The following is a 23,577-nucleotide window of genomic DNA, read 5'->3' as shown; positions in this document are numbered from 1 at the left end:
AAATGGTCAAAATAACAAAAAAGATGCAGCACTTTCAGACCTCAAGTAATGCAGAGGAAACAAGTTCATATTCATTTAGAAACAACAATACTAATGTTTAACTGAGGAAGAGTTCAGATATCAGTATTTAGTGGAAAGTATTTAGGCTTCAATGGGGTTCAGTGCAGGGGGCTGAAAGAACTGCATTATATATTTTAAGGGTAACAAAGTATAGAGCATTGAACATATATAGAGATTCATACCGTTCAGATTATTTGTAAAAAAATAAAAACAAAAATAAAAATCCTTTCAATATGCAATAATGCACAGCGTAGAAAAAAATTACACTTTTGCATTTTGGCATGATTGGAAAGATTTGGAATGTTAACATTTTGACTACATTGAGCCTCAGCTCAGGAGGTGACAGTTGGATGCCAAAACACAAGGAAGAGTGAATAATTTCTCACACATACAAAACCTCCCACATGACTGAAGATTGTTAAATTAATCTGCCCACTCAAGTCATCAAGAACTTTGCTACTGTTCGTAGTTCTGTTCCAGATTATGGTTTTACAGCTCCTGTTGCTAAACAAACTTATGTTTTGTATGTTGCTGTGTCTATGATTAATTGATACACCAGGTAGGTAAACAGAAATCTTTAAACTGTGGTGATTACTGAGGAGAAACACATTACCAGATATTCCCAACAGAAAGGAGAGCGCAATCAATCAACTAGTCAAACATACCATCCTTCATTTTGAAAATACCAGCTCTGTTAAGAATCACAGCAAAAATACAAAATCAAGCACCTGGCAAACTGTTCAGTATTCAGCAGAACATTCAGTTTGTTGCTGTAGTATGATTTTAGACTTAATGTTTATTTTGCAATTATTAATAAGTGATTGCTGTGGAGAAAACTATAAATATATCATTGCACTTTACTGTATGGCTAGCTCGCTGTCTCTTACTCTGCAGTTGTGGAGTCAGTTGTCTGGGATCATGAGCGCCCCCTGCCATGAGGCAGGAGAACTGCCTGCCTCACCTCAAGTCTGTTCTCTGCCGTTTCTGATCGCTCCTCAGCACACGAAACACGTTACACTCACAGTTGGTGACAAATAACACAGAACATTACAATACATTTTATAAATAAGCTAAATTATTGAAAATCAGCTGAATCACAGTCCACAGTGAGGGTCTGCCCCACTTGCCTCCCCTGAGCGCACGTCACTGACTCACACTCACTGCTAAGGGCAATTAAAACAAGCTGATAAACTTAGCATGCATCATTTTAGACTGTGAGAAGAAACTGGAGTACCCAGAAAAAAAAACACATGAACAGTGTAGCCCATGTAAAATAACTATTTATTAGATTTGAAAATGATGCAGTTGTGGGACCTATAATGGTGCATTCACACCAAATGAGTTATGCGCGTCAAAACTGCATCCGATGCGTCAAGTTCGACGCTAGTGCACTTTGAATTCAGGCGTTTGACACTTTGCTCTACACCTGGCGTTTTGTGTGTCGGGCGTGTCTGGTTTGCATTCAAAGTCTACGTGGAGGTGCGTCAGATGTGTCAAAATCGCGCTAGATGTTGATTTGTCAGATACGTTGAACACTCTTGACGTGTCAAATGCTCCAAACGGTTCAAATTGTGCCGCAACATGTCCTCAGCGCGCCTCCACATAGTCTTTGAAAGTAAACCAGAGGCACCTGACAAAACTGGAAAGGAGGCATGAACATGGTCCTCTCTCAGTGTGGAAAAAACACATTAGATGAGCATTACACTCTGGATGCTAAGAGCACATGTCCTTCAGCACAAAGTACGTGTGTGTAAGAGAGAGTGGACAGGCTTAAGTTTCTCAAACAGCAGATCTCTGATAACCACACCTGGTCAGACAATACCACTTTCAGAAGAAACTGAAATTCCCCACCAATATCCACACAACATTTTATAGATCTATTGTTAAGAATAACAGCAACTTTAATATGACAGAGAAAAGGGGCCTTGCTGAGCATGGTGAGGGGAAATGAAAGGGTCATTCCAGTGGGCTACCCCTCACTCCAGGATATCACTCTGGATATCACATCCAACCCAGGAACTTTCTTAACTACAACTATCAAGGGTAACATCATAAAATTAGGAGCAGATCCATCAGCCTGGTTTAAATCTTTCTGCCTCAAGCTGTTGAAATGCTAAAATGTATTCATTCAATATGTTGAATTTGCATTGTCTAGTTCTCCATCGAATTATATATGCAGGCAATGATTTGTCACCATTTCCACAAGCAAATGGCTGAACATTATTCTGAAACATAATGAATCTTTATTTACTTCAGGAAAACATTTCCATTGCTTTACTTTAATACAACTGCCATATTTTAACGTTTTTTTACACATATTGGATATGTGACCATGACATGACCAAGTTTAATTATTTGCTAGTTTTTTGTGATTAACGTGAGTCAATGGAACAGCCTTGTAAAACAGTTTGATAATAAACTGTTTGTAGGCTATTTCTGCCGCAAGCTCATGCATAAATGCCTCTTCTCTTATTTTATTTTATTTTTTTCTTAGCGTAGTAACTGAAAGAAGATCATCAGCAGCAGATCTCTAAGATGCAGCGTGTTCAACAGCAGACCACAGCAGGGACCCGAAATTAATAATTTCAGGGTCACATACAGCTTGTTAAGGAAATCTGCTTTCACTCCCACTTTTATGTGAAACCATATGTTCAGGGTTTGTTCAAAACAGAACTCATTGCCTGAATTTATTAAATAATAAATTTAATTAAGTGGCACCAACGCGAAAAGCGTCACAGTCCAGTTTTGAATGTTAGCAGCAGTTTTTGTTTTGAATGTGTGCCAATCATCTGTGCCCCTCTTTATGAATCCTGCTGAAGTCTGCACCCAGTCAGCACAGTCTGGAACAACAGCACTCATCTTTCTGCCTTTCAGAGCAAGCCATTTGATGTCATTCATTATTGTAATATATGCGAAACTGCTTCCGACACTGCTCTAAACAGACTACCCTTTGTCTCAATGTTTTTTTAGCCGCTTTTTCCAATTAAAGGAGTTATGACACACTTCTTTCGTAATTTAGACTGGCAGTATTGATTGCTTGGTATAGGGATCATGGAGTCATTTTTAAAATATCCATTATGAACTTGCGGAGATCAACATATTTCATATTTGCAGAAACACAGCAAGTCAAATGTCAGAAAAACAGAAACGTAGATGGACAGAATTATTATTTTACACAAGAATTTGGAGGATATTTTTACGATGGGTCTCTACATAATGCATGTAAATTAGTGAAACAAAGACTAAATGTGTTGTCAGACTGATGAATATTGATACTTTCAGACATGAATTGTAGCACAAAAACAGTTTATGGAAATCACATCCCAATACTCTCTATGAGAAATAAACATTCCTCATTCTCTTGTCATTCATATTGTATACATGTATATATGTTCAACCAGCCGGACATTGTTGTCAATAATGAAAACATCATGAAAAGGAACCAAGAGAAATATCATGGGCTCTAGTGGTAAAATGGACTTCTAAAGAAAATTGCTTGGATTGGATTTAATTTGTGCAGTAAAGGCAGTTCTAAACTTGACTTGACAAAATAACTATAAATATATATATAAACTTTTATTATCTCTTATTCAAGAAACTTTTTCCCCTTCAAACACACAAGTAAATGTGCCCTTGTGGAAAAATACACAAACTGAGATGTAATTGGAAAAAAAATCTGTGAGTAAAATTTTGGAAATTTTATGCAAGGGAAGGCTGGTAGGCAAAAACTCGTTTCCTTGACGGCAGCCGTATCTTTGCTTTTATTACTGCCCCGGTATAAGAACAATATTCAAACAATTGCAACAATTTCAGAAATCTGGATCAGCTAGATCTTAAGTATGGGAGTGAGGACACAGAAATGTGCTTAAATCCAAGATTTATAAATTTCTTCAACAAAAGAATCGTAATCTTGATTATTTCTAAATGCGGCACTCATTTCACATCCAAATAAAACAGAAAAACAAAAGCACAACATTGCCTTTCAATGCCCAGCAAATGTATTCACACTGTCAATGATATCATTTTTGTATGATTTCTTGTGGCACAACAATGCAATGAAACCCATAAGTATGAAGTGGGAGGAAAATATTTTGTATTTTTTTCACAACATTTAGCAAATCAAAAAAGTGTGGCATCCATTCATACTCAGCTTCCCAATTCACTTTTTAATTTATTTTCTGTCCTCAGGAAGTGCAGAATGATTCAATCAAATGATTTAATACATGTTCAGGTTTACAGTGTAATAGATTAATACACAACTTATGAAAGAATGTATGTACAAATACATTTTTTATAGTGTTTACATTTTTGTGAAGAACAAAGGGATGTAATTGTGGTTCTATTATCCACTCTGAGAGCTGAGCACATAAACTTGTGTATCCCAGTAGCTCCTTAATTGTAAATAAAACACATTTCCAGCAGTAGCCAAGAGGACATGAATCCAGATGCACATTTGGAACAAGTTACCTTGGAGGCCCGGGAACAGGTGTCCCCCTGCCACGGGCTGCCGACTTGCCCCTGACCGATGGCACCTTGGCATCCTCAGAGCCGCCGTTCAGGTATGTGAGCTCCTGCAGCTGGGCTTGTCTGATCTCATCATTGTAGTCCTACACACACAAGAGAGCCACACATAAACACACACATAAACACACACACACACAGCGACAGCAACTGACTCGCTTTCAATTACACTGTATTAAATTACGTCCTTTATCTCCAGGGCTACAGCTCAGGGAATATCTAATTAATGTACTTTACAGTACTGCCGTGACTGCTGTTCCTGAAGCAGCAAAACATTCAGATCTCCTGCTGATAAAACCTCAGGACCCCATTTAGCTTCATCTTCTCACACTATTGTTTTCCCCCTCTAAACTAGAACACATTAATTATCATTAAAAGAGGTCTTTAATCACAAAATACAGTTGTCATTTTTCAATGGATGGGTTTTTTTGGAGGCAGAGACAGGACGGGTCGTCAATGGGGTCTGCAGGATAATAAATGAAGGTATGCAAATTATTCTAGCTCTGAGCACGAGAGACATCAATAGTAAATAGAGGAAGAGTAAATAAGTTCTATTCTGAGGTGGCTGCCAAAGAGAGTTTGTCCCAGGAAAAAAGGTTCCCTCCTGCTCTCAGAGTCTTACATCTGCACCGCACTGACCATCTTTCCTGACGCCGATTCTCTGTCTTTTTTAAGCAACTTAAATGAATGGAAATCAATGCAATCTCCCGGTGTATGCGCGTGTGTCCCTAACTTTACAGTACTTGTGGCAGTATTGCTCTACCCAAAAGTGAGAGAATGTAATATTCATCCATTTTGCTGCAGAATTAACTTTTTAACAACCATGCAAGCAGCAATTGGGACAAGCCATGACAATAATAATGAGGCAAAAATGGCAAAAGATAAAGTAGAAAAAGGGCAAAGGCAACCAGGTAACGAATAATGATTCATGAACAAAACAAAAATATTATAAAACTTGACTTCATAAATGTGTTAACACATCAGTAAAACAACTTTGCACTGTGAGAATTGACACACCAGTCTCTGTGGTTCCAAGTCAGTGTGTCCCATCATCTTTTTATACACCCATTTACTAATAATTGCCATTTTGTCCTTTTCTACATTCATGTTGAACCATTTTGTACCCATGTACTAATTTTTCTTTGTAGGTCAAGGTTTTTTTTTTTATGAATTATGGAATTAATTTATCATAGAAAGGGCAAAAATCACTTAACTGAATGTATTATGGCCTATTTGTATTCATTTGCCTTTGATTCATATTTGGGTCAGTTGACTGTGACGAAAAACATCGTTATGGCCCAGAACCAAACCAAAATAGCTGTTTAATTCAGGGATGCTCATTGCAGCTATGAAACCTATTTGTTGCAGAAGAACATGAATAAATAATAATACATAACTATAAAATCAATAGTAGCAACAGCTGTGAAATACCGGATGGTGTCCTTTTGATTCTGGAAGAAGTCAAGTATGAATAAACCAAAATGGCAAAGGAATAAAATGACCATCACCCTGGGTTAGTGTTCCGCCAGCATTTACAAGCCGTTAATATTTTTTTCTTTCCATGTAACCAAAATGCAGATACACCAATTAAAAGTGGTGGATATTAATTGTACAATTGCATTGTACTCTTGCCAGAACAGAGGTTGTTTTTAGTCAATATAACAATTCACCTGAAGAACTACTTCCTGTCTTACTTTAAACAAGAGGCTCAAACATAGACACATTGTACAGGGACAAAGGATTTACTAGAGAATCACAGTAAGCTTAACCTTATTTGAAAACACAAAGTCAGTAGCTGACAGCTACTGAACAGCTCTTCATGAGGCAGATTTCACCTCAACAAGAGATATGATGACATGTAATATCATAAAATCTTGTACTGTGAGACGTTGTTACACCCAAAATTAAAAGCCACAATCAAAACATCAGGACAGGCATTTGGTCCCCATGTTTATGAGAAGTCCCTATAACACACGCAGGAGTTGGTCCCTATCATGAATAAAAACAAGAACATATACACACAAGGACTAAGTGAAAAAAAATCATTCAAATCCATCAACTGCAAATTAGTTAATTGGAAGAAGTTAGGTATGAGGTTGTTGAGAAGAGGAAAAATAAAAACAGAAGTGTGTGTAATGTGTGTGTTTTAGATATAGTGATGAGAACATACTGGAATGAGAAACTTCTTGATCTCCTCGAGAGCGTGGCCCATCCTGGCGTAGGCCTCAGCCGGCGGGGCGAATACCTCGATGAGGACATGTAAGTCTTCATTCAGATGGTGATATTTGGCCTCGCCGCTCTGCCGTAGCTCTTCTTCCTGATGGAACGTGACATTATTTAGTGGAAAAAGTCATGTTGAAAAAAGATTTATTGGAACAAATTCTTGGACTTACAAACAGTATGTAAAAAGTGTCACAGGGAAATATTTCTAAAACAGGATCTAAGGACAGTGTTTTCTGTAATGTGCTGCAGTTACATGAGCAACAGCAAAAATACTGATGTGTGTTGTGGCAAACTTCTGCAAACAGGCAGTCCTTAACAGCTTTCCAATTGCATCTGTCATGTTTAACTGATTGCTGTCGTTGTTACAAAACTGCCTCGCCACATAACGGATCGTGGCAAGGAGGTAAAGTACATGCTTGCATACCCTTCACCAAGATATCTGCTCTGTTTGCTGCATTTCAGCCCATCTGTCTTTGAAATCGCTCGAACTTCATTAAAATAAATTAAGTCGCTCTGTGAGAAAAGAAATGCACTGATTGATATATACTAGGCTACAATATTGATTCTCACCCCCCAAAAATCAGTGGCTTAAGAGGGTAGTCAGTTAAAAAAAAAAAATGGAACATGGAAAGGAAGAGCTGTTGCTTCTTTGTTTTGTTTCCTGAGATAGTTTGAATAAATGCAGTCTCACAGGAGTTTGGCTGAAAATTGGCAAAAGTAGCTTATTGATCCCTGAATTAAAATTAGAGAGGATTACATAATTCACAGTGACTTCGAGATGTAATCTTGCAACTTTTATAGATTTCGTCATATAACTACTACAAAAAGTGCATATTTTTAGAATTTTGCATGATAGATAACAACAATTAGTGTATAATTATAGACTGACAGAAAATTCCTTAAATAGTTTTCAAATGTTAGATAGAAATCTGGCTTTATTTGTTTATTTACAGTGTGACATGCAACATGCGACAAATGTTCAACCCCAGGAACGCTGACCAAAGTTTAAGGGAGAATGGATTGAGTTAAATGTAGACAACTCTAAACATACAGAGTCTGAAAACAAAGTCTCCAGCAAACAGTTTTGTAGATCAAATCTGAAAGAGCTTTGGAAAATATCATGAACAAAAATGTAATAAGCAAAATGTTTGATTTCTTGTGGCAACATAATACAATGTCACTGCAAAAGCTTAAAATCATACCAAGTATTTTTAGACTGGTTTCTAGTGCAAACATCTTAGTAAACTTGAAATAAGACAAACCTAATTTACAGGTAGCATTTGAGCAAAATAAAGGAGCATGGTTTAAGTAAATCATTCTCTAATATTAATGAATATTGGAGAAGTACCACTGGCAAATCATTTCACCCAAGTCTTATAAGAGAAATGATCTGCCAGTGGAATTAGTACTTTTTAAGATCAATATTGAGAAAATATTCACTCAAAACAAGCTCTTATATATTCCTGAATAGTTACTTGTTAATTAGTCTTGTCTCGTTTCAGATGTATTAACATATTTGCACTAGAAACCAATCCAAAAATACTCAGTAAGATTTTGCGTTTTTACAGTGGTCAAAAGGGACTCCCTCAAGGTCCTGCAAAATTTGTGTTTTATCATAAAGTGATACATGTGTAATTTAAAAAAGAATAAGTAAAATTAAGTAAAAAAGTCATTTTGTGTGGCTAAAAGTCCACAAATAAATCTAGATTTGATCCTTTGAGATGAATTTAGGCTGCAACACGGTGGGTCTCCACAGGTCATTCATCCTCATCAGATGCAGTCCTTTGTTATGATGTTGATTGTGAGAAATAGGACAGCAAAAAGCCCCACATCACACAAATGAAACAGGTTTGCTGTCCCAGTTTCTCAATTTTTATCAAAAAAAGGGAAAGCGTCTTCTCTGGGGTCTTTCTGGTGGCAGCAAAGACCCCTTTCCCCTCCCTTCAATCCACCAGCACGCTAACTCTGATGTCACCTAATTATAAATAACCTTCTTTTCAGAGAGCCAGTGGTATGTTAATGATATGTTAATTCCCCCCATAAATCTGTGCTTTTACGAACGCAGGGCTCCTCTGCGCTGTAGCCGTGCATGTCGGTGTGGAACGGGGAGTGTGAGCGCCGTGCTGGAAAGAGACAACTGCTCAGAAATCTGTCTCATCTCTTCCCTTTCATGTTTTTTTATGTAATCTGTGCTGCATTTGCATGAACAAATATAGGAAAAGCAATCTTTATCAAGTTCTTTCAACTAGAAAATATACATATGAGGACAATGGAGGAATTTAACAGCTTTTTATTTCACCCGATGCTTGGTTTATATTGTCTGAATGTGTGGATCAGTGATCAGCAAAGTGGAATATTGGGGATAAAACAAAATGTGCCAATATTATTTACATGTTATTCTGTAAGAAGATTTCATACATGCAGTGGACTCTCTCGGTTCTGATAAGAGTGATCCATCATCCAGTGTCCAGAGCTAAGCAGCCTATGGGAAGGGATTACAGCTGTCTATTTTTCTTATCTACTGGCAGCATCTTCCTTCTGTTTACTTTTTTCTGCAAATCTGCTTATGAAAAGCTGTTCACCCTGGAAACGGGGCAGCAGAGCGCTCTGGATGAACCGCAGAGCTCCTGTAGCCAGAGCTTTGAGGAAATGAATCATGTTACGCTTTACGGATTTAACTGGAATTTAATGATGGATATTTTTATTACCATATCCGTGATAGACGATGGTTCTACTGCAAACCTACTGTAATGATCCAACTTATTCAAGATCAAGTGCATAGAATACATAGGATTTCTTTTCTTTTTTTTTTTTTTTTTGGTCCTGCCAAGTTAAATCAAGTTCAGTTCAAAATACTTTAAGACATAAACAGATAACACAATAACCATCCATCCTTCCATTTTCTGTTCACCCTCGTCCCTATTGCGGTCGGGAGTTGCTGGTGCTTATCTCTCGCTGCGTTCCGGGCGAGAGGCAGGGAGTCTGTCACAGTGCAAGATAGAAACAAACAGGACAAACATGCACACTCACACACAGGGAGAATTTAGAGAGACCAATTAACCTAAAGGTGATGTTTTTGGATGGTGGGAGGAAGCCAGAGAACCCGGAGAGAACCCACGCCTGCACAGGGAGAACATGCAAACTCCATGCAGAAAAAGGCCTGGAATTGAACCCAGAACCTTCTTGCTGCAAGACAACAGTGCTACCAACTGTGCAGCCCACACAATAACCAATTATTATAAATCAATGAACGTTACATTTTGTCATATCATCAAAATCATCAAGCAAATACACATCAAATAAATTGATAAATGTTCCAGTTATCAATAAATGGTAACTCTAAGCAGGTGGGATTTTAGCCTGCATATAAAGGAACTCAGTGTTTCAGCTATTTTGCAGTTTTTCTGGAAGTTTTTTCCAGATTTGTGGTGCATAGAAGCTGAATGCTCCATCTCCATGTTTGGTTCTGGGGATGCTGAGCAGAACCAGAACCAGTCGATAGGTGAGGTCCAGAAGGTTGGTACAACATCACTGGCTCTTTATCTTGTTGCTAAGGCATTAATTGTCCTTGCAACCTGTCTGTTTACTACTGAAGTTAGACCAGCCACAGGTGATACACAGTTTGCAAAGCTTCATGTTGTTGACATGGCATATAAATAGGATATTGTGCTCTGGTCAGATAAGACTAAAATCAAATTTAGCCATCAGGTTAAATACAAAGTGTGGCAGAAAATTAACACACCACGTCACAGTAGAAGCTCCGTTCTGACTGCTTCTGGAACGCTTTTGTCAGAAAATTGGGAAGAGGTTATTGACTGTATACACATCCCGAGCTCCACTAAAATGTTTTTTTTTATGAAAACAAATAAACCAGGGTAATTGCAAGTCAAATTGAAAACTTTCTAAGATCTTTTTGGTCTTAAATTTCATTCAATTTAAGACTGAAAAGCTGTAAATACAGGGGATCATTGGAGAACCTTAATCAAACATAGTAAAAACTGTGAGGTTTCTAGCCTTCTTATTGTATATGCCTTAACACCCATAGAGCCAAGCTTAAAAGTGTTTTCCGCCTAGACTGGAATGGGTTGGCATAAAACACAATCCAGGTCAAAATCCAAAATCTATGGGAAGACATAAAACCTGCTCTTTCTATGACTTCCAATTAAACACTGGGTTGAGCTGCTGTTTTATGTAATTAAAGTAGAAAAAAAACATTAAAACTGTAATAAAAATAAAAAGAATACCAAAAAAGTAAACTGTGAGCCGTTTTAAAAGACTTCAAAACCCGATCAATCAAAACTGCCCTGATCAGATCTTTTCTTAGACTCCAGTTTGAAGTGTGCAGCTGTGACACCATGTTGTCAGACTTTCTTTGAATACTTTAAAGTGCTCTTTTTCAGCTGCCTTCTTTTTGTTAGAGTGATTTCAGCCATAACTGATCCAACAAGAGTGGAGAGCCACATGAATTTGTCGCAAAAAGTCTCCGCACACATTTCTGGTTCGTACAATTAGCCGCAGGTCAGACGGGAATATATGTGACAGAACAAAACATTAAAACATGCATTTGTTTCATTCTACTGGACCTAAAAGTTGAACTGCAAATACACAGACAGAAAACTCAATTGAGGACAGATGTGACATTACCTCCAGTAATTCACCCTGCCCAATACCTATTTCACCTTTTCTTAAATCGATTAAATAGAAATGCAGATGAGAAACTTTGACAGGCGTGAAGAAGTAATTTTGCAGTGATGGCAAAAGAAATGACAGACAAATGATGGAAATTTTCTCCTGCAATCATTTATATGACAACTGATTGTCTTTCTCAATCACAACAGACCTGGTAGCAGCTTTAACGTCTACAAATTTAATTCAGGTTCAGTTGTAGCGTAAAATCACATCAAGCCTTAGCAAAGTAACTCAGAGCTTCAAATCCAACCTTTAATTTACTAGGAAAGGGAAAAAAAAAGACATCAACTTATAAGATGGTGCCTGAGCCATTTATATTTAAGAGCAGTGATTTGTGATCAGATCAAAGAAAAGTGAACCAAACACGCAGTTTTAAATGGAAAAATTACATCTAAGTTGAATATACATATTCTACAATAAACAAGGGAAAGTTTTTTTACAAAGACACCATGATACTTTTCCAGTGTTGATAATAGCATAGTTAAGAGAAATCAAGTCAAGTTACTAAGAATTTCTACGATACAGGCTAAATATGTTCATAATGTCATTCCTCTAAAGTTCTTTTAAAATCCTCAACAAGCTGAGGACTTTAGACAGAACAAAACATTAAAAACAGTCTAAAAAGCAGTTTTTAGACTGTTTTTTTAGATAACAGTCTGAAAAACTACTACTAATGTGGTATGTGTTCATTCCAGATTTCTGCTAAAGAAAAAACAAAGAAACTGTCTTTCTGTTGCGTATGACTCTAACCCGGAAAATCCCACGAGTTGTCAAATGATAAACTGAATTAGGCTTATTTGATGCGAGACGGCACACAGCACGACTCCCTCTGATTTCTGGGACACTTCTACCAAATGCAGGAGGTAATTCTCCAAAAGAAACACCTTGCAAATTAAACCTGACACAGGACTTGCTAAAAATTAAACAAAGAAATTAAATAGTTTTATCTTTCTGGGGGAAAATTAAAGAGGGAGCACAGCTCCCGAGGAAGGGGAAATGGACGAGTTAATCATGTTTCTAATAAGCAAACCGTTATATCACCCTGCTCTGGAAATGGCAGGACTATCAAGCCGCCATAACGCGGCGGGGACACCGCGTCTACGAGCCGTTAGACCTCGGCGTGCGGCCACACCAACAAGGTCTCTCAGCGGTAAATATTTGCTCAATTATATCGAGCAATTGTCTCTGGCATGTAAGAGCCCAAACGGGAATGCACAGAACAATACAGTGCTGTGCCTTTAAAGAAGTCAGACTGCAATTATATTCTCTCCTAATGGGATTCACAGGGTGAAAACTGTCATTTAGCTCTTTTCAACCAGCCAAGAATAACCAAGAAAAGTGGTAGACTCTAAGAATTCATAATTAAAGTACATAAGTCAGAAGAAGCTTCGAAAGCAACAGTTTTGCTTAGGTATTCTGCACTTTCAGACGGCCTTGCATCTAAAAAAGCCTTTGAGTGCTTATTTTGCTCTGCAGTGGCCCAGTTTCTTAACCTCAGCTGGAAGTGGTATGAGCTGAAAAGTACAAGGGCACACGCTGCGACGCTGCGACGCTGCGAAACAGACAGCGTGTAAACCAGTCGAACATAAAGCAGGGGCATCACTCAGCTTCTCCCCCCCAAAAAACGGCGACTGCACAGAGGGAGGGCGGCTGATGACGGCCGTAAATCTTGCAGAAGCAAAGCTCGAAAAGGAAGATGTGTGACGACACGCACCGTCGTCACACATCTCCTCCGCTATCAGACTATTGATCGGCATAATCAGAATGAATGCGCTGTATGATAGCAAATCACTCCTGACAGAACGTCGGGTAGTGAGGGGAGACGCCGACAAGCAAAGGAAGTCGATTTTTTTCCTAGTTAGGCCATTTGAAGCGCAATCAATTTTGCAGCTAAAGATCTGCTGTTGGCGCCATTTGTATCTTTCCTTCATGTGCCGACATGATGGCAGATGATGGAAGTCACTCGGCTGGTTTGTGTTTGAAATTTAAGTCTAATATCTATAGTCTCGGCGCTAAAGAAGATCTTCCCCAGTCTGAATTCACATAAAAACAACAACAAAAAAGACATCAGTCAAGGTAATGTGTTGTTTTGTGTATCCGAGCTGACTGCGTGTGCTTTGCTCTGTGATGGAGCACTTGGCTTTGAAGGATCTCGAGCGCGTTTGGTGATCCCTGGGATCCTTCTCATTTCCATAAACTTTTGAAATTTTGTTTTTAAGCTGGAACAGTTTTTGGCAAAACTCTTAACACGCAGCCTATGGATCCTGAGAGCCGTCAATCAAGCGAAATTTGAGGCACCGAGGTGACCGGAGACGTGGAGATGAGAGAAGGACGCGTCAAGCACGGTTCCTTTCAAGTTACAGAGGCAAAATGAAAGACAGCCCAGACTTGAGAGATAAGGAAGATTAAGGGGAAGTTTGTTGAAGTTTTCAAAGTTTCTAATCAGAACTTAATTAGGCTCATTTTCACTATGCTCTGTGTCAGAACTGAAAAGATACTGACGTAAAATTTACTTGAATTTCTCATTAAGAATTGTGAATTAAGTAAGTATTAAAGTTGACTTGTAACAGTTGCTACAAGTTGATTGGTTGACATTTTAGCTCCAGAATCCTAACCAAACACAAAGAAGCAGGATTCAGCATCTATCCACAACAAATCTGGAACAAACTTCCAGAAAAGAGCTGAAACACTGAGTTCCTTTAAATCAAGGCAAAAACTCTTTGATTAGTAGAAAGTGGAAAATTTGTCAAAGTATTTAATGTGTATTTGCTTGATGATTTTGATCTTGACAGTGTCGTGTTTATTGCTCGTTTCATAATTGGTAACATCGTTTTATGAGGTAGAGCACTCGCTGCTGAGATTTAATATACAAATAATTTAATAATTTAAAAATAAATTTACCGACTAAGTAAGTTAGAGAGAGTTCTTTCGATAAACTCAATATTTTTGAGAGAGAGTCTGGAGAAACAGACTTGAATTTGATTTTTTTTATTTTTATGAACTAATTATATTTTCCAATTCAGCAGTTCAGAATACTCGGTAATTGCTTTGCCGCTCTCAAGCCATTTCTTATCTTGTATACTTGAGTTTATTCAACATTTTTGTAGAACATCAGGTCCTGTTGATGTGCTCCGTTTTGTTACATCCGTGTGTAGTGGGATAAAGAGTATTTAAGGTGTATTTTTTAGCATATTTAAAGTTTGGAGTTGGATATTATTGAGAAACATCAGCATTGGCTCTCTCTATACAGAAATGTCATACATAACCTATAATTATGCTATGATTATTCATATGGTTTATGGGCGGTCGTCTTTTCCCAAAGAAGATTTCTTTACAGAGAAAAGGACAAATTCTAACCTTTTAGAATTCATAACTTGATGTCTTACTGTATCATTTCAAGGGTGAAGACAAGCATGATATGCCCAAAAAAGCTGTGCAGGGAAGCTTAAATCTTACTGGAATGGAGAAAAAAAACGACATTGTGAGGGAAAGCAAGTTAACAGCACACAGTCATCTCACCTTCAAACCTCGGTAAGAGTGGGTAACAGAGCACAAAATGAAATATACAGGTGAAAGAGTCAAAGCAAAAATGAAATACCACACTTCAGGGTTACCTTCTCTTTGTCTCTCATGGATCCTTTTCCGAGAATCGACATCTTTGTGAGGGTGTCCTCTTGTAGTCTCTTTAACGAGTTCCCGCGTGGCCCGAGGAGCTTGCCGACAAAGTTAAACTGCAACAGAGAGAGAGAGAAAGAGAGGAAGAAAAAAAAGGAGAGGAGAAAAGGAAAGAAGAGAGAACTGGGATCAGAGCCTGTGTGTCTGAGATAAAAACAAAGCAAAGATTTGTCTTCTGTCAAAAAAATGTAAAAAGACTGACGCTAATAAAAACTTTTCAACTGCTTGTCCTGTTTTGCATTTTGATCAAATCAGTGTGGAGGGATTTCTGAGGTTTTAGTGTCACTTTGTCATCAGTTCTGATCTCTGGCAGCACAAAGGTATTTTATGGCTTATCCTCTTCCCTTAACTCCTGTCAGTGAAATCTTTGTTACTACAGTACAAAAAGATTTCACTCACTTTTTGTACTGTAGCAATGTTTGTCCTTAGCTGTGTTAGCAAGACACAACTGTTCATTCACAGTGGATTGCAAAGTATTGAAACCACTAGAATTTTTTTCCGTCATATTGCTTGCATGTTTAACGTTTATCGCAATAATTTCTGGGACAATTTATTGTTGTTAGCATGGAAATACTTTTTACATAGATAAGAACAACAATTGTGATTAATTGGCTTATTTGGTAGTTCTGATATGGAGCAGATGTTCAGATCAAGAGGTCATTAGTGTTCCAGAGAAACTCCAACACACACTCAGTCAATGGGCAGCCAAGAATCTTGATGCAAACCAACATAGTTATTTGGATTGGTCAAAACTTCGCCCCCTACACTTTAATGTCACTGGGGAGCCGTAAAAAGAGCCTGTTGACAAAGAACAGGGAGATTTTGGGATTTTGAGATTTTGGGGGATTTTGGGGAAAAGACTTTGGAAACAATGTTTTCGTATAGATGCATCCGTGGTAGATGTGTTAATAAATCTCCCAACCCGTCGTGGCTGGCAGTAAAGGATTTGTCTCTGAGTTTTATGTGTTTATCCCTATATTTGAGAGTTTTGCGCCTTTCGATTCTCCAATATTGTCCGGTAAAATTTGTTAATGTTGTCACGTTATGAGTCAATACTTGAGTTCCGAACATGACAAATGGACTACGTATGACTTTCTACGTCTGTTCACTAAAGCTCTAAGAAATTAAAAACTAATTCCATGACTCCTGAAGATCATTGGCTGCACTTGGTTTTCAAAAAGGATATGAAGACTTTTTCCAAGACTCTGAAACGACACTGATTAAAACTGAAACATTTTCACTTCGTTATATTCCCAGCAGTGTTTCTCGCTTACAATGAAGTCTGGCTGCTACCTGGGAAGCAGAAACCGGGACAAAAAAAAGAAAGTGTTTGGAAACGGCTCATCAAGGAGTGAGGGGACATTGTTCTGAGAGATAAAGCACATTAAAAACACACTGAATATGAACCTGACTGGAGACCATGTTACTTGTGTTTCCTTGTTTTTTTCTCCGTTTTGTTTTGGAGCCTGGGAATTATGTGGATCCAAGACAAATCTCCCCATGGAGAAAATAACTTGCACTGCAGCAGCATAATTAAGTACAGGCACCAATTCACCTGTTTTGGTTTAACCCAATTTTATTCATCGACTCAAACTAGTTTTAGAAACCTAATCATTTTAAAACGTCTCTACAGGGTCTCTCATTTATGCCAGCAGCACTTTGCAATTACAATCTGTGTAAGAACCGTTTTTTGTTACAGAAGACGTAACGAGTAGTCAAATAATTTCTCTTGCGAGAAACGGTTCAAAACATCCTGTTTTGTTGTCATCTGCTCATTATGAATCATTCCATATATGAAAACATTCAGCATTTAATACAGCTTTCGGACATTTTGAGACTAAAGTCCAGTTTTGGTTAGTTAAAGTCCAGTTTTGGTTAGTTAGCAGATGCAACAAACTTAGATTAAAAGTTTTGTTATCGGTTGAAAACTGGAGTAAAAAGATGTTGGTTCTCCCGAGGCAGGTGGTTGATGACCTTCCTCTGTGCCAGACAAACTCCACCTGAAGCTCTTCAGCTACAAGGAAGCTTCAAACTGAATCCATGTTTCAAATTATGACAACGACAGAACGGAGACACAGTCATAGTGACTTCTAGATGCTGCAACATCTCGGCAGGAAACATTATTTTGATTGGTCCTAAAATAAATCTGACCTGACCAAACCTGTAAATTTGACCCCAATCCAACCCGACTAGATCTAGAGACCCAGGCCCGACATAAACCGAATATTATTTGAAACTTTTACCAGTTCTCTGCAGACTTTGCTCTCTGCAGCCTGATTATTGCAACTTTCCTTCTTTTTAGCTTTTGCTTAATGTCTTCCAGCTTCATTTTCTGTCTTTGGTACAACAAACAAGAAATTTTTTCTTTTTGATTCTTGCTTATCAAGAAGGGTAACGACATGAAAAAAAAGATGATAAATATCTATTTTATGAAAAGCTTTTTCATACTCCAAACTTGATGTTGAAAGTGAAGAATTATAACAAAGGCAGTGTTTAGTAAGGCCTCAATTTAAGTTTGCCTTTTAATTTTCAGAAGTCAATGCATGCTTAATTTTTTTATACTTCAAACTTGAGACTTAGAGTGACATTTGAGTTGTATTGTATTTTAAGGAATAAAATATTTACTTTTTCATTCTTTTACTAGGGTATGTAACTACTACAGAATGGGAAAAGTTTTTATTCAATTTATTACTAAATTAATCATCGGAATAATAGATTACTCAGTTACTAAAGTAATCGTTAACAACAGCCCCACATTCATTAAAAAATGTATATAGACTGTGGAGAGGCAAGTAATCAGAGTTTCTACAGTCATTGATTTACCAGGAATCTTTCATGTTTCCTTCAGTTTATAGAGATGCTATTTTTTATAGGTAGTAGATGAGGAGCTGAACCGCTCTTCTCTACATTGTATTCAGAAAGGAAGAGCTTAGTGGCGAATTCCTGCCAGCAAGAACGCAGTCCTCAGTAGTGATGCACCGATCTGATCGTTTTCGGTCCTGGAGTCGAAAACAATTTGAGATCGAGTAGCGGTGACAGTGCACTCAATCAAAAGGGGCGGATCTGTCTGGCGTCATGATTTATTATTAGTTTGACATTGTATTTAGAATCCCTAGTTGTATTTCCTGAACCATTTGAAAGAAGATTTCAAAGTTTATTTTTTGCATGTTTGGCCAAAGTAGCCAACCTTCTGTTTTTGTCAGTTTCAGTTTCTTTATTGTTCTATTTCTAATTGAACTGACTAACCAAAATAAAGTTGCATTGTTTTTAAATGTTTGACCAAACTTATGATTCCACTGGTGTATTTTAGTGTTATGTACTTGTGCAGAATATCAAATAAATTTGTAATTCAGTACATAAATGTATGTTTTAAAAAAAAACAATTTATGTTAATTTGGTGCTATTGTTCTGTAATGAAACTGTATTCGATACAGTCAACACAAAATTTCAGATATCTGTAAAGTATTGGAAGTGAAAAAGTGGATCGGTGCTGACTTTTAATCCCAATGAGACTTACCTCCAGCGTTTCCTCAGCTTTTGAAATATTGATGTCAGGTGACCGTGTGAGGTCACACGGCACAAACATCCTTTGGAAACAACTTTTGGGATAAAAGTCAGCTTAAAATCACTGGAAAAAACTAAATGAGCAGTTCCTCTAAAGGAATCCAATTCACCAAACAAACTTTAAAAGGAGACAGAAGCGTTTAGGCATCAGGGGTTATCAGGAAATGTGCTGAGTTCAACTCATGTAAAGTGCATCCATCATTTCCACCTGGATACAGTCTTGATCGCCGAGCTGTGCTATCCTTCAAACAATGGTTTGCAGGGGCAGGATTGCACCACGGCAGATTTTTTTTCCCCCCTTTTTGCCCACCGCATCCCATCCGCCTGACAGGCTGCGGCTGGGATGTTGTGCCCGGGATCGTTTGTGGAGACATCTCAGCCTGCTGACTTCCAGCGGCGAACTCGCCGATGGGTAAAAATGCTCGAACAAGCAGAAAAGCTTGTTTTCTGATGGAGAACAAAGCAACACCGTGATGCTCCCCGCATCACAGCGCAGGAGCCATGTCAACTGCGCGTCAACTTGGGAATTCAAATAAGTACTTTCGGGAGTAAAGGAAAACAGAAAAAAGATGGTGAATTTGAAGGGAACACTGGCAGATATTCACTCTGTTTGCAGTAAGATTTCCGTTAAGGCCACCGAAACAGAGACTGTGAAGGGAAAAGAGAGAGAGAAAAAAGAAATGTCCCAGCGCTCTCAGTTTGAAGTCAGATGTAGCGCAGTTCCTCATTACTCTGCACAAATCAAGCGATCGGCTGTAATACTGGGAAACTCTCCCTCTGATATCCTCTGAGTAACCTACTATATTATTTACACAAGTTCATTATGTCTGATCTTATAAATGAAGTGCCTAATTCAATATTTCAGAGTCTTGCTTCACCATCCCAGCGAAGATTGTTCAAACGCTTTGCAATAACTACCAAAAATACAAAGTTCAATCTACTATGGGCTTGTTTGTCTTAAATAAAAAATATGAAATGATTTTTATAATGATTTCTGCTGTTTTTGTGGGCTCAGCAATAAATTTCATGAGCAATCTTTAAATGAATGGCTATGCTAAGATATGTTTCGGAGTAAAATGTGTGTATATTTCTTACTGTTATATTTAAGTGAAACATGGACATTAAAATATTTATATATACATACAGTGTTGAAATAAAAAAATAATTTAATTGCATGACAAATTAAAACAAACGCAATAAGTTACATTGGCGTAATTTATCATTTAGCTATGTTTTCCCCTATTTTCATACTTTGGTCTCAATAGCTCTTTTTTGAAGGATAATTTTGGTCACAAAGAATTCATAATTCATTTTATTTCTTTGTTGTTGTTTTTTTTTTTTGGGATATTTAAAATGTCTTCCAGTTCCAGTGTTAAATGTTCATTAGCATTTAAAGTTTATTGATCTTTGAGAATGTGTTCTTGCATTTTTACAGTTATATTAATCAAAAATGGTCTCAAAGTCACATGATCAATTCTCGATTATCACAATAACTTCTGGAACAAGTTACCATCCAACAGAATTTCTCATTGTGACAGGCCTCTTGTGTTGCACCATTTTATTTTTAAGAGGATATACATGTGCAATCATATTAAAATCTCAAATGAAAGAAAATGTAAAACTGTTGTTCTGAGTCAGTTCTTCATGTTGGTTTGGGCCACACAGCGCCATGTTTGATGGCCACAAGCAACACAACGTTTTTGTTGCTGACGGCAAAGGTAACAGTTGTTGCCCCGATTATGACAGATTATGGATTGTAAATTATTATGGTGGACTGACATTGGAACAATTTGAAATATTTTTGCACAGAAATGTTCAAAAGGTTTTTTTTTTTTTCTCCATTTTCAAGCTCAAGACAAGAAGCGTTTTCTAATCCAGACTACCTATAGCAGCGCATCGCTGTAGGAACCAAAACCTTGTTCTGTTTGTCCTTAGGCCTAATTTCACACATGAATATTTAACATTTGTTCTTTAATATTTTAACGTTCTTCAGCAGTTATCTTTTAACCTTTTAATATTTGATTGAAGAGGCAAAAACTGCTACTAGCTGCTTTAAATCAGTTTAAGAACTGATAAAGCATATTTACTGCATTAGGTATATAAAAAAAATTCAAATTAAAATCGGTCTTGTCTGTGCTTTTCCTTTGATAGCATCTGTTTACGGACACATTCACACTGGCCTCCTTCAGTTTAAGGTGTTTTATTTTTACTCCTAACTCTGAGTCAGATGATTAGAAAACTGTCTTGTACATTTACGTTCGACATGAACAGATTGTTATGCGTTATTAACGGTTCTCTGTCTTGAAACGTCATGAGCTGATAAATTAACACGGCTCAGCTCGTCACCTGTCTAAGCTGCTGTCTGCTACTTATAAACTGATTTACTTTACAATGAGTTGATTAAAAATGGAGTCTCAGGGAACGAGTCTAAGTCAAGTGTCAAGTTTTTTTAACACAGACGTTCAAGTCGAGCCCAAACGTTTTCGTTTTTGCATCTGGAACTGAAACTCCAATCAGCATCTCTGTTGTGTACTGCATATTGAAACATGGTTGTGATGTAAAGTTGTTGTTGAGCAACGTTTTTCCTCTATTGTATACAGTGAAACATAGCCAAAATAAATGTTTATTGTGGTTTTCATAAAATGTGTTCTCTTTTGACATAATTTTATGATCTTATTCCCTCATCAAAAACATACCTGAGGTGTTGCTTTGATTCTTTTCTGAATGTTTGAGAAATCCTCGTGTCTCCCGTTGTAGTCATTTGGGTCATTGTGCGTTCGTTGTGTGTCTGCGTTAACGAGAGTCGATTTCGGCACTTTGGATGAAGTATGTTGGAGTCTTAAGCCCTGAAACGAGATCTAGTTACTCGCTTACAAAAGCCCAAAGGCATAGAGGACAGAGTTTAGACGAGGACACTGCTACAAGACAGTGTGATGGTTAAAGAGTCTCATAAAATATAGTTTATGGAGACTGAGTGACATGAGAAATGGCTGAATCTTTAATTCACGTCTAATTCTATCCATCAGGTGCCTTCTGAACGTTACATCTCCCATGGCAACAGCTCCCTACTAATACTGCGTTAGTTTCACTGATAATTTAGTGACATGGATAAATGATGTTTGCCAAGAGCTTCTTTCAGTTTCTGGATATTTAAAAAGAGATCATGCAGATTTGCGCTGTATTTGTTTGATTAATGGCAGAAAATGTCAGAGGGCATTTTTAATCTGAACATTTGAACACATCATCCAGTAAGTCAGCATCAGCATACACCTTGTTCTACAGACAATCCTCTGAACACGTCAGCCTTTTTTCCACAAAGGACTGTAATCCCTGCCTTTTTTATCAGCGATCAAAATCTGCCGTGATTGATGCGTTAGGTTTTTGCTATCATGAGGGATTATGTGATTCACTAAAACCTGCCCGGGATTTTTTATTTTTTTTTTCATGTTAGAGGATTGAGCTTTCTATAATCACCAAAATATAAGCGGATGTGTTTAATCACAAGTTGTTTCCTGCTGCTCTGTTGTGAAAAACAACACGGATGCAAGTGATATACAGGGGAAAAAAATATACATACACACACACACACACATATATATATATATATATATATATATATATATATATAAAAACATCAGCAAAAGTAAAAGAGCTGCATGATGACTCACATTTAACTTGAATAGGGGTGGGGCTCCCAGGGAAAGAAAAGGAGCATATTTGACATTTTCTCATCAATTGCTGAATACATTTCTGCGTCTCTCCAGGAAGGTGCCCTCGCAAGGAGTAATTGTGCTGAGGAAAGTAGGACCAGAGTGACGGCAGAGGGATAAATCATCTCTCCAAGAGGAGAGAAACCCACAAACTGCACTGGAAATAAACCAGTGGGACTCTGTGTGCCTCACTAATAGCATGTTGTTCTTCCAGTGTTAATGCTGCTCTTCAGGAGAGAGATCCAGGGAAAGTAGATACGATCCGACAACGCAACCAGACTTAAAAAAAAGCCAAATGGTCTTAGTTCTTCAACAACAATAGTCAAAATTGGAATTGCATTGCAGAGGTGGTTAGAATGCGTATGTAGACTCGTTAAAAGAACTATTTATTCCAAACATCAATTTCACTGACTTGACCCCAAACTAGAGGAAGCAATCCAACTTTTCTGGTTTAGGAAAGTGGTTTCAGACTCAGAGGTATTACAATCTGGGTGTAGTGATAGACTCACAACTGAACATTCAGAGCCATATAAAGACAGTTACAAAGTCAGCCTTCTGTCACCCGAAGGACATTTGCAGGCTTAATGTCTCAGCAAGATCTAGAGAAACTCATCCACGTATTTATCTTCAGTCGTACTGGATATTACAGCTACAGTGTCCTCACAGGTCTGCCTAAAAAAATATCAAACAGATGAAACCCTGACTTTCAGATTTAAAAAAAAAACCTTAAGAGCCCATCTGTTTAGAGATGCCGAAGTGAAACATTGATCAATATATTTAATGTGTATTTGCTTGATCATTTTCATGGTAGCATTTGACAAAATGTAATGTTTGTTGTCATTGTAGCTGATGACCGGTGTTTTTATGGTGTAAAAGACTTTGAGCTGCCCTGTTGCTGAAATGTGCTACACAAATAAATACTTTGGTAGACTCTCTCAATCTTTCGTTCTTTTTTTTTTTTCTTTTTGTAATTGATTAAATAGTATGTTATGGCAGGATCAGAGATGGAGGCTGCTTCGATCACAGTGCAAAGAGAGTATGACCCAAAAGGTTATTAGTAAAGAAGCTATTTTTCTAGGGTTGTGTCGAAGCAAATATTGAAATAAAAGCGTGTTTTACATATAGGTGCTCAATC

General features: G+C 37.6%; 1 protein-coding gene across 2 annotated transcripts in view; it reads right to left on the bottom strand.

Moving 5' to 3' along the window:
- The window catches only part of khdrbs3 (KH domain containing, RNA binding, signal transduction associated 3), a 161,567-nt gene that overhangs the window by 51,432 nt on the left and 86,558 nt on the right, over nucleotides 1-23,577 (bottom strand). For both annotated transcript variants that reach the window (XR_008607732.1, XM_055055874.1), the window contains exons 3-5: nucleotides 15,108-15,224; nucleotides 6,752-6,898; nucleotides 4,528-4,667 (exon numbers count right to left, since the gene is read on the bottom strand). Coding sequence is in view for 1 of the 2 variants with exons in the window: in XM_055055874.1 (XP_054911849.1) it covers nucleotides 4,528-4,667; nucleotides 6,752-6,898; nucleotides 15,108-15,224 (404 nt within the window). In the remaining variant the exon portion in view is untranslated. The remainder of the gene's footprint in view (nucleotides 1-4,527; nucleotides 4,668-6,751; nucleotides 6,899-15,107; nucleotides 15,225-23,577) is intronic.

Source organism: Poeciliopsis prolifica, unplaced genomic scaffold, assembly GCF_027474105.1.
Source record: "Poeciliopsis prolifica strain line A6 unplaced genomic scaffold, Auburn_PproV2 SCAFFOLD043, whole genome shotgun sequence".
Lineage (NCBI taxonomy): Eukaryota > Metazoa > Chordata > Actinopteri > Cyprinodontiformes > Poeciliidae > Poeciliopsis > Poeciliopsis prolifica.
This window is presented reverse-complemented; position numbering and strand designations above follow the sequence as displayed.